Here is a 12,010-nt window from a genome sequence, read left to right as displayed (position 1 = left end):
CTAGAACTAGTTACAGATAGTTGTGAGCCACCGTGTGGGTGCTGGGAACTGAACCTGGATCCTCTGGAAGAGCAGCCAGTGCTCTTAACTACTGAGCCGTCGCTCCAGCCCCCAGCATCAAGGTTTCTCCTCTTGAATTACGGCACTGTGTTTGTAGTGCCCACTTGATCCCATCCAAGGGCCTTTCTAGAGACTTGATGACAGAAGCTGCTGGTTGGTCAGGTTACTCTGGTGTGCTTTGACCAGTGTATCTGGGTGGGAACACAGCTGCTCTTCTGCAGAGCCTTCCTCTAAAGGGACCTAGGGTCTACGTGGACTTTACGTGGACTTCTTCCAGGCCTCTGCACAAGGACTCTGTTGTATCACAAGGCCCTGGTACTCGTACATCTGACACTCTTAAAGAAGGAAGGGTACACCCTTAGCCAACAAGAGATCCTAGGGAACACGCAGAGGAACCATCCTTTCCCTGAGCTGGTGGAACAGAATAGCCCTGGGGTGAACTCCAGGAGATCTTCAAACTGTGGCCTTCTTCATATGGGCTCTGCACTGTGACTTCTGGCTGTCTATTCTTCCCCCATACCATAACCTTGGCCTCTACTGATCACTGGCCCTCACTGGCTATGCACTGCCTGGGGTTGGTGCTTAGACAGGAAGCGATTTCTGACAGGGAGCACCACATCATTATTGTCATGACTTACTTCAAACATGGAGGTGGCATTTGGTGAAAGCGCCTCGAAGGTTCTGATTCTTTCCAGGCTCATGAATTTGAAAGCATTTACATATCTAATGAAGAAGTAGAAAGAATAATCAAGGTAGGGAAAAGGCACATACCAACCATCGATGAACCAGGACATTCTGGACCTTGAGTGAATTCCACCTAGCACCCAAAATACCAACTGGCTCAGACTTATTCGTTTATACGCTCTAGGGACCCTCAGGGTAATGTCACTTCCCCTATGTAGTCAATTCACACTTCATATATGGGCTTCAGGAGAACCGTAGGCCCACTCCGGTTCCTTGTGGAGTCAAATCATGCCAGTCGTGGAGGACATAGGAGGTCTCATCTGGCTCAAGTGTGTCTTAATGGCACAAACAAGAGACAGATACCCCAGGAGTCGATATGACTTCATCTTATCACTTATTGCTGTCAACTTCCTAAAAGGATGTGGAGTAACAAAATGTCCTGTTGAGACTTCATAGCTGACAAAAGTGTACAGCTGAGGGGAGGCTCCACCCGGTATATTCTGGACCGGAACTATCCAATCGTGAAGGAAGAGGGATGTTTGCAAGGCTTCTCAACGACCACCTGCCAACCTTCATTGATAAGCTATTGGAAAGGCCTGGTGGGATATCCCATGAGATGGCTGCTCATGTCAGACCTACTCACCGGCTACACCGTTGTCCTAGCTACTGGCTGCAGAGCCTAAGCTAGACTCCTATTGAGCCCCACCTTCTACTCCATTACTACCCCAGCCAGGCTTTATCATTTAAAACTGGATGACGCGGGTCTGCGTCAGCCACTTGGACTGGATGTCAGGTATAAGCACTGACATCAACCTGTCACCTTCACGGCTCTGGGTTTTCTGCTTCAAAACCTGTTATAGATATGGCTGTCCGTGTTTTCCAGCTGCTGCACCTCTATCCTGTGCCTTCCCTTTGGTAGCGGAAATGAGGTTAAGCCTGAGAGTGATGGCCACTGCAGGTAATGACACTAGAAGTCCCAGGACAGTCTAACTGTCCTAAGAGGACTCAGACTACATTAGGAACCTGGACAGAGAGGGCCAGACTTCCTGGGTTGCAAACACAATTCTGATGTTTGATAGCCATACATTTCGCTAAGTCCTCACCTCTGCAGTTGACAAGTCCCTATTTGTCAGAGATAATATAATATGTGCTTTATAGGATGCTCTGTACATCAATGTAGGATGTTTTTGTACACGAAAGTTGTCGATATGTACAAAATGCCAGCACAGCACCAGACAGACTGTAGCATGAGCTTCTATAATCAACTCATGCTGGCCAGCCTGCCTCCCATAACCATTGGTTCTTTCAGCTTCTGGCCAGTTTCCGCCACAGTAAGGCAAGATGTAAAAATTCCTTAGGTGAGGATAAAAAACAGAAATGGGGCTGGTTTTGTTTAGTTTTATGGAACTTTTCATCTTGGCTGTTGTTTTTCTGAGACACGGTTTCACTAAGTAACCCAGGCTGGCTTTAAACTTGGATCCTCCAGCCTCGGCCTCCTGAATCCTGGGATTACAGTCCTGTGCTACCCACTCTTGGTTAGATTTATTTTATGGACTCACATATGTTTAATCACAGTTAATGTCATGAAAATCAGGCTACAGTTCTAGACTAAGATAAGGTAACTTGGGTAAACACAATGTCTTATTCTTCATTCTTTTCTACGCTTAGGAAAAAAAAAAAAGGAAAATCAATAGCCCCTCCAACTTACAGAACATATGTAGATAGAACAGAGCAGAATGTTAACAACGGTAGGATTCGGGGGGCAGAACAGATACCCAATTCTCCCTTTTCTCTATTTCTTCCTTTCTTTCCCCCGTGCTCCCTCTTCCTCTTTTGTCCCCTCTTCTTTCTGTAATAAAACTCAGGAACAGAATCTCACCTCACATCCTCAGAGCTTCCAGAATGGAACTTTGGATCTGCAAAACCATCCTTGAAAAAGTCCTCAGAGAAGGTGGGGGCTGAGTACGTGAAGCCACTGTTTCTAGTCAGGATGGCATTGAGGGGGATGTAGTCTTTACCATCCTAAAATACCGAAGGTAGACCTCAGAAGGGAGATCACTGAAGTTTCTCCTGCAAGGACTCATATATGAGTACACACACACACACACACACACACACACACAAACCTCTCCCCCACACACCCCTCTTTCACACACACACACACACACACACACACACAAACCTCTCCCCCACACACCCCTCTTTCACACACACACATCCACACACACACACACAAACCTCTCCCCCCCACACACACACATCCACACACACATACACATGTGCCTCTCTCACATCTCTCTCTCTCTCGCACACTCAGGCCACACACACGTCTCTCTCCCACACACAAGTCTCTCTCATACACACAGTTTCTCTCTCACACACACACAATCTCTCTCACATATCTCTCATACACACATCTCTCGGTTTTTCTTTCATACAAATGTGTCTCTCTTATACATGTCTCTCTCACACACACAAAGTCTCTCTCACATACATACACAGTCACATGTGTGTGTCTCTCTCACATACACACACCATTTCATTCCTATTCTTCCCAACTAGGAACACACTCAGCCTTCTGATCCAGATAAACTTTGCTTTACCTGTTGGACATTGGCTTGAAGCAGGTCACCAAGTTTCTCCACAAGTTCAGCAAACCAGGGCCTCTCTTTGGGGTCTTTGTGCCAGCAATCCAACATGATCTGGTAGCTGTTGAACAAGAGCACACAGAACAAGCTGGAGAACAGTGGGGTCTCTATAGGCTGCCCTGCACATTCTTCAGTGAGGGTTGTCACCTCTCATCCCAAACCATGCTTTTTATAATATGGGACGTGGTTTTATTTTTAGGTTTATAGCATTGGTACCTAACAGTCTGTGTGGGTCAGGTCCTGCTAGCAGGGGCACACACTGTGTCAGAATAACCCTCCTGCACCACTGACGCACCTTCGTTAGGTACCAGGACTGAGTCTTATAGATAAGAGAGGTGGACTTAGATAGATAGGAAAGGGGTTCTCTGTGTGACTGGGTGTGAAGTGGAGCACCTCTCCTCTCTCGAGAGGAGGAATGGCGTTCCCAAAGCTAAAAACATTCTTGAGTTGTAATGGAGATTGGTTCCACCTGGCTTCTTTGTAAGCATATGGCATCTGTGTGACCTCACACTTCCTTATAGAAAGACCCTCGTTTCCTTGGGGGAAGTCCTTGCCCTTCTTTAGGAAGATCCTCAGACTTCCTTGGGGTGGTCCTGAGATTCTCTGAAGGGATCTTATACTGCTCTGAGAAGGTTCTGCAATAGAACCTGGAGGCAAAGACACTAGGCCCACCACCTAAGTCGTTTCCAAAGCAGGTCCATGCACAGTAGCCTTCAGCAGTCACTCGATACATGCACAAGGGTCCAGTATGTGGCTGCTTAGTACTTGCCCAGAATTTCAAAGCCCCTATTATGACAAAGTAGCCTCCCACCACCAGAGCAAAACCAGGCTAGGCTTGTGAGTTGGAAACACCGATCTCCATATCACAGAGGCCAAATCTTGTCCTCAGGTTCCTACATCAACAAGCTTTTTGTGCTTGTTTTTTGTTTTTATTTTAGCAGCATGGGCTTCGGGTTCCTCTCTCAGTCATGTCTACTCCCTGTGTAAAGCACATGCTGGGGACCCCTACACACACTGAGCCAAGTGCCCCCAACCCCCTCCCTACCCCATGTTCCCTCCTGCCCCCTCTCCTTTGGATCAGAACGAACTCTGACTACATCAGATCCAGATCCAAATTGGAATGGACTGGGACCTGGGAACTAGATCACTCTTAGCCTGTGTGGCCTAGGACTTCAGCTCCACATTCTGTGTGTGCACAGGCTTCACACGCTAGCACTGAGAGGCTGTGCTTGCTCTGAGTCTTCAGTCAGTGCTGCTGTTACTTGAAATGCTGGGAGCTGAGAGCAGCTCTGGGAAAAGCCCAAGGGATCCTGGGAATCATTCTACGCGTCTGGTTGCTACATAAGTGCCACAGGCTGCCCCTGACAGTCCCTGGTGTCTCTTCAGGGTACCCTTGTCTTGTAGTACGACATGCACTACCTGACAAAGCAGTTAAGGACACAGGGAGGTCTAAGGCAGGAAGCAACTGGAAAAATGACAAGCAAAGAGGCCAAAGTGTGAGACAAACTCTCCTGCAGGATTCATACCAGTATCCAGAGGTCTTTGCTATCATAAAAGCTGGCTCTGGCTGGCAGTGGTGGTGCAAGCCTTAAATCCCAGCACTCAGGAGGTGGATCTCTTAAGTTTGAGGCCAGCCTGGTCTACAGAGTAAGTTCCAGGATAGCCAGAATACACAGAGAAACCTTGTCTTGAAAATAAACAAATAAACAGAGCCAGCTCTGCCCTTCCAGACAGCAGGCAAAGAGAAGGGGGGTGGGGGAATTCTATGTTGCACACACCCCAGAACTTAGAAACAGTCCACTATTCAAAAGGAATCTGGCTGTTCCCACACTGACCTCTGAAAGGCCATCTTGGACATTTCTCCATCTGTCTCCCTACCAGGCAGTGATGACATCACTGCACTGTCAGGTACAAGGATGTTCAACATCAGCTGATGCCTTTGCAACAAAGGGCATTCTTAAGTAGCAGCTCTGAGAGGCAAAGCAACGCACCCCAAGGCCCTTGAGCCCAAGGACACAGTTCTAGGTTCCTGGGATAAAAGAAGCTCCATCTGGCTTTAAACACTTTTAAAAAGGAGCGGTCTATTAGGATTCAGCTTCTGCTTTCTGACACAGGTCCGGGGCCAGCAGAGGTCCTAAGCTTGTTTTAATTCATTCATTCATTTTTTTTGAAATCGAAGACAACAAACTTGATTATAAATCAAACTTTATTATAAATCTCCTGGGGGTAGGAGAGGCCCTAAAGCTGGTGTCATCTCCCTCTTTGTTTTTTGAGACAATGTTTTTCTATGTAGACCGGGCAGATTTTGAACTAGTAGTAATCCTGCCTTAGCTACCCAAGTGCAAGGATTATAGGCATGAGTCCCCATACCCAACTTAAGTTTTCAATGAAGGGAAAAGAGTTTAGAAAGGTCACACTGAGGCCTAAGGATCTATGCTTCACGTGTTTGCTTTTGAGCTCTCCCTGCCCAAGGGCTAACACACTCCTCAGAAGGTGACTCTCAGGTCCTTGCACTCTCCTATGTACTCCATTTCACCTGACTTTGGTGCACTCAGGGTGTGGGCGGTGAGGGGGGATGGGGGAGTGGGAAGATGTGTGGGGTGGAGGAGTGGAGAGATAGGGGCTGGGGCAAGGGAGTGGGGTATAGAGGAGTAGGGAAATGGGGGTGGGAGGTAGGGGTGGGGGTGAAAGTGCACTGGTCCTAAGCACTGGAGGCAGGTGGGGAGGTTTTGGGAGGTCAGTGCCTGGGCTGAATGCTGGGCACCTCTGTATTGAGTCTCACCTTGCAGAAACCATAGTCATGGGGGTTACAGAAACTGCCTCTCTGAGGCTGGGTTACAGTTCCTGTTCTTTAGGAGACTCTCGACATATGGCCCCTCAGAATGGTGGTTAAGGGAACTTCTCAGGCCACCTGGGCAAACATGCGGCCAGCCAAAGGCCAAAAGTAGCAAAAGCCATATTACCTCATTAGATCATACACGAGTCTCTGTTTAAAATACGCTTATTCATATTACCAGTTTACGGAGTTTTACTTATATGAAAACATGCCACAAAGACAGTTAACACCACAAACAAACAAACAAACAAGCAAGCAAGCAAACAAACAAACACATTAAGCCTGGATTCTTCCTGACTACACTCAAGCTTCATGGTCTAAGGCTTCCAAAGTTGGCTGAAAGAACATCAGATATTGACTTAGGTATTCTAAAGTTGGTAGCATGAGGGAGGAAAAGTGGAATGAGGAAACACAGAGGGGTCCAAGCTACTGAGTAGGGAGCATATTTCATTCTGCAGAGGCCTCATCTCTGCCACCGTGGTCACTGCCATCTCACAGCAGGGATGGGAGAGCAGCCTTCTGGTGGATGTGACTAACCAGGCCTTCCCCTCCCTGGTTTCTCCAGGGTAAAAGTGGCAGCAAGACCTATAATCCAGGTGTGTTCCTGGTTTGTTTTTTTCTCACTCTACACCCTGACCTGCAAGACAGGTCAAGGCAGACACATGTGTGGGGTGATAGGTATCTGATTGACGGGCATTGGGTTGGGGATAACGAACTCAATGTAATGTTACTACAGTTTTATCCACTAAGTAAAGCTGGCATGAGGGTAGGAGTTTAGTTGCATCCAAGACCAGCTGAGGAGCTTGTAGGAGGAGTCCACAGGCTTTTAGCCTAATTTTCTCTGGTACACATCACTATAGCCCCAGCTCAGGTCTTGGATGTCCTAGACCTGAGTAGAGCTGCACTGTGTTAGCATATCACTTTCTTGTGATTGGAACAAGGAGGTGACTTCATCCTCTCAATTCTTACATGCCTGCAAACATGGCTGACTGAGAACATGGCTGACTGATAGCAAGGCTGACTGAGAACATGGCTGCCAGAGAACATGGCTGACTGAGAACATGGCTGACTGAGAACATGGCTGCCAGAGAACATGGCTGACTGAGAACATGGATGATGAGAAAATGGCTGCTGGAGAACATGGCTGCCAGAGAACATGGCTGACTGAGAACATGGATGATGAGAAAATGGCTGCTGGAGAACATGGCTGCCAGAGAACATGGCTGACTGAGAACAAGGCTGACTGAGAACATGGCTGCCTGAGAACATGGCTGACTGAGAACAAGGCTGACTGAGAACATGGCTGCCTGAGAACAAGGCTGACTGAGAACATGGCTGCCTGAGAACATAGATGATGAGAAAATGGCTGCCAGAGAACATGGCTGACTGAGAACATGGCTGCTGTCCTGTATCTTCCTTTTGAGGAAATATTTACAAAGCCATATCTTATCATTTAAATTCTGAACCATACCCTGTAGGCTATTTGGGGCCTGTGAGCTACCTGGAAGAGGTTTATGGAAACACACAAAGGCTTGATAAGTCTAGGGGAGCCTTGTTTATCATGGGTTTGTTTGAGATAAGGTCTCACTTTGTAACCCAGGCAGACCTTGAACTTGTCATGGTTTTGCCTCAGGCTTGCCAGTGTTAGGATCACAACACACACCTCCACACCTGGCTTTAGACAATTCTTCAGTCTAAAGTTGAATGACTTCCTGCTTCTAGAATTATTCTGATAAATATGAGAGCTGTACAGGGGCCCTGGGTTCTGGACTCTGATTGATAACTGACTGGCAATAGAAGCTTGGTCAGATCATATTAGATGTCACGTGCCTTGGTTTGCCGTCTGTAAAATACAGCTGATGCTGGCACATACTTCATGGGGTTATTGTGAGCAGTAGATACATTAAACTTGTTCAAGGCACTTAAAACAGTGCCTGCTACCTGCAACCACTACTGATAGTAAGTTAGCCAGGATCATTTGATAACAACTGTTGGTATCAGGACTGGTTCCGAACCCAGTGATATCACATCTAGGAGACCTCAACATCATTGCCAAGGTAACTGCCATACAGTCCCAGAATCCACTTGGCTCACCTCCCACCTTTACCTTCGAGAGGCTATGTCACTATCCATATGAATAGGCTGAGCCTCCTGACCCCCCCCCCCCCACTCTTCTTGCTGTCACCTTTGCCCTAACTCCTGAATAAACCTCATGTGGAGCCATTTGGCCTGGTGTTGTCTGTCATGAGCTGAACAACAATTACTGCAATTATTATTAAGGTTGGCATCTGAAGTTCTTCTCTGTTCTTTAGCTGGCAGGAAGTATGCTGCTGTACTTATCATATTTTGATAGTTTCCGAGGTTAGGTGATCACACCTGCCCTACCTATTACTCAAGATTATGGGATTGAGACGACGTGTGGGATTGTGGGATTGAGAAGATGTGTGGGATTGTGGGACTGAGACGATATAGCAGCAAAAGCACTGGGTGCAGAGTGACCTGAGTTCAGCTCCCTTTGCAGGGGTTAAGGATCCCACCAAGTCTAAAGCAACTCTCTCCATAGTCCAGAGGTTCTTGGGTCAGTCTAGCCACTGTATTTCCCTAAAGTACATGAATAGAGTCCTCCGTGTCTTCCCTGCCTTCAGGTCTGAGTCTGTGCCTCTCTCATCCAGTTCCCTGTCTTGGCATTGACCTAGCTTGGTCCTGAGAAAATGAAAAAAGAGACAGTGACCTTGCCCCTTTGGCCAAGCCCACATTTCCTTCTCCGTCCTTCACTCCTCCCCAAGGGCCAGCCCAGGGCTCTGCAGGATCTCATTGTGTGTGGGTGGGGAGGAGAGGCCGCCTGCCAGTTCAGGAAAGGTGGCGCCACCTCAGGGAGGCTCAAGTCCTTGTCAGCAGCTCACCCAAACTGCAAATGTCATCACATTCCTGTTGAGGCCTCAGAGTGCTAAAACAGCACAGTTACAGGAAATGGTACCCAAGAGTGTCAAGCTTGCCCGCTGACGATGGAGGAGCTGCCCAGAGCCTATCTCCTCTCATTCCTAAAGGCACCTCCACAAGCCCATTGGTCAAGAGCTCTCACGGCTTCCCAGCTACCCCACATATCTGTCTGTCTGTCTGTCTGTGTGTCTATCCATCCATCCATCTATCTTTCTGTCATCTATCATCTATCTATTATTTATCATCTATATCCTCTATGTATTTATATATATATATATATGTATCTATCATCTATCAATCATCTGTTTATCTATTAATCATCTGTCTATCATTTACCTATCTTTCTGTCATCTATCTACCAATCATCTATGCATCTATGCATCTATCTATCTATCTATCTATCTATCTATCTATCTATCTATCATCTATTTATATATAAGTTTTTGGAAACAGGTTCTTTTTTTTTTTTTTCTTTGAAACAGGTTCTTAAGTAGCTCAAACCAGCCTTGATATTTATACGTAACTGCAAATGGCCTTGAATTCTGGATCCTTCTGCTTCCACTTCTGGAGTGCTATGACTACTGGCACAGTATATGCAGGGTTGGGGATGGCCCCAGGACCTTGTGTATGCTGGCAAGCACTACTACAAAGCAAGCTCCCGTGGCTCTGCGGAGGGAGAGCTGTGCCTCACAGGCCTCCCTCTCCTTGACCTGAGGTGGCCTGGCTCACTAGGCTCTGCTTAGTGAATGAGGTCTTGCCTTCAGTTCCCAGGTGCCATTCATTTTGTCTGGCTTTCTGACTTCAGTTCCCAGCTAAAGTCCTTGAGAGGAAACGGATAGATCCAGAGCTCATCCCCGCTCAGGAAGTCACTCCCGACACAGCAGAGCCCAGTAGGGACTGAGATGGCATCCCTGAAGAGTGGAGCTGAAAATAAACCCGTGTCCTTACTCACACCCCATCCCAGGCACCCTGTGCCCCTTACCACACGCCCCAGGGTCCCCATGAGCTCTCAGTGTGTGTGAGGGGGAGGGGTATGGAGGTGTGAGCTTACATTTCAGGTGTCGCATACTCCGGTGTTCTCATCCGCATGCCTTCCTTCAGGCGGCTGCAGAAGTCTTCATCCATTTGCACTCCTGGGTATGGAGAACCCCCTACAGGGGATGGTGTGGAAAGACACACTCGTGTTAAGGTTTCTAGTACAAAAGACCATGGGGTGGGTGCATGGTGGTGCACACTTTCAATTCTAGAACTTGGGAGGCAGAAGCAGATGGATCTCTTGTGAGTTCAAGGCCATTGAGGGCTACAAAGTGAGACCTTGCCACAAACAAACAAACAAACAAACAAACCTACCCAAAAGACCATGAGGGGCAATTCAGAATTTCCCTCAATTCTTTAAAGTGATGTTTTAGCTGAGAAAGGTAGTACATAACTATAATCCTAGTTCTTGGGATGGAGGTTGAGGCAGGGGAATTGTTATTTTGATGCTAGTGTGGGCTATCTAGTGAGCCTGTTTCAAAAACCCAAAAATAAGTATACAGTGATATTTTCATGATACATTTCCAGTGACTGAGGTAAATCCCAACACAGAGAGTTGCTTGGCAGGTCCGTCCTGAGGGCAGGCACATCCTTGGCTGATTCATGGCTGTCTCTGTGTACACACTTGCTTGTTTGGTCAGGGAAAAAGGCAATCTGAAGAAGTATTCTTGCCTTTGCCCCACAAACAACCCTAAGGAAATCTGGTCCGTAGACACCCATGGCCTGAGTTAATAACCTCCCTTTGGAAAACCGAGAACTTGGATTGGGCTACTGACGGACCACTCCAACTTTTCAGAAAAACGGCCTTCTGAGGCTTTGGGAATGAGGGGTTATGACAGGTCTAGGGGACTGAGCCTTGGGTACCCAGGGCAAGGCTGACTAGGGTGGATGGGGGCTGCTCCAGATTCTGCAGAGCTGCGGGTACTGTCCTTGCCAGCCTATTTAACAGTGCCTAGCCAATCCTCTTGTGGGTAGCCTGGGCTAGGTAGGATGGTTAAGGCATCACAGGATACTCCGCTCAGCCCTCCTCCAGCCATGCAGACAGCGTTTGTCTGCGCTGTCTAGTGATGGCTGCTGGAGGAAGCAGCTGGGAGACGCGCAGGGCTTGGCACTGAGTCACTGCAAGGCCATCAGAGCTACTGTGCTGCTTTCAAGGACTGGAAGCAACAGGTGCCTGTCATCGAAAGCAGGGGAATGCTTTTTACACATTACAGGAACCTAGGGCTGTTACTGTATGCATTTTATTTGCTGTGAAAGACTTTTCTTCTTCTTCTTCTTCTTTTTTTTTTCATTTTGGCAAAGCCTGAAAGATTCTTGGCTAGTTTTCACACTTGGGTCACCTCACAGCGTCCCTGTGTGCATAGGAATAGGGCTTTGAGGATGTTTCCCAGAAATCCAGAGTGGATGGGCTGGAACATTGGCTGCTCTTGTAGAGGTCTTAGGTTCAATTTCCAGTCTCACATCTATCCAGTCCTAGAGGACCTGATGCCCTCTCCCGGCCTGCATGCATGTGGTGCTCCGACATAGCATGTAGGTACAACACACACACTATGTGCATGTGTAACACATACACATTACATGTGTATGTGTATTTACATGTATACACACATACAATATATATGTACATGTGTATATGTGTATTTACACCAAAGGCACCAGAGGAAAGCCAGCTGCCTCTAACAATGCCTTCTGCCTTCTACTGGTCCAGCTGTGTACATCAGGGCCTGTCCTGAGAAGAAACTCTGAGGCAGCGGACGCATAGAGAGCTGGCATTGGAGAAGTTAGAGAGAGGGGTGAAGGACAGACT

General features: G+C 47.5%; 1 protein-coding gene across 2 annotated transcripts in view; it reads right to left on the bottom strand.

Annotated features, from left to right (window-relative positions):
- Flt1 (fms related receptor tyrosine kinase 1) overlaps positions 1-12,010 on the bottom strand; it is a 161,927-nt gene that overhangs the window by 6,307 nt on the left and 143,610 nt on the right. For both annotated transcript variants that reach the window (XM_076923906.1, XM_076923905.1), the window contains exons 25-28: positions 10,220-10,319; positions 3,348-3,453; positions 2,624-2,766; positions 699-783 (exon numbers count right to left, since the gene is read on the bottom strand). In XM_076923906.1, the coding sequence (XP_076780021.1) occupies positions 699-783; positions 2,624-2,766; positions 3,348-3,453; positions 10,220-10,319 (434 nt within the window). The remainder of the gene's footprint in view (positions 1-698; positions 784-2,623; positions 2,767-3,347; positions 3,454-10,219; positions 10,320-12,010) is intronic.

This window comes from Arvicanthis niloticus, chromosome 24, assembly GCF_011762505.2.
Source record: "Arvicanthis niloticus isolate mArvNil1 chromosome 24, mArvNil1.pat.X, whole genome shotgun sequence".
Taxonomy (NCBI): Eukaryota; Metazoa; Chordata; class Mammalia; order Rodentia; family Muridae; genus Arvicanthis; species Arvicanthis niloticus.
This window is presented reverse-complemented; position numbering and strand designations above follow the sequence as displayed.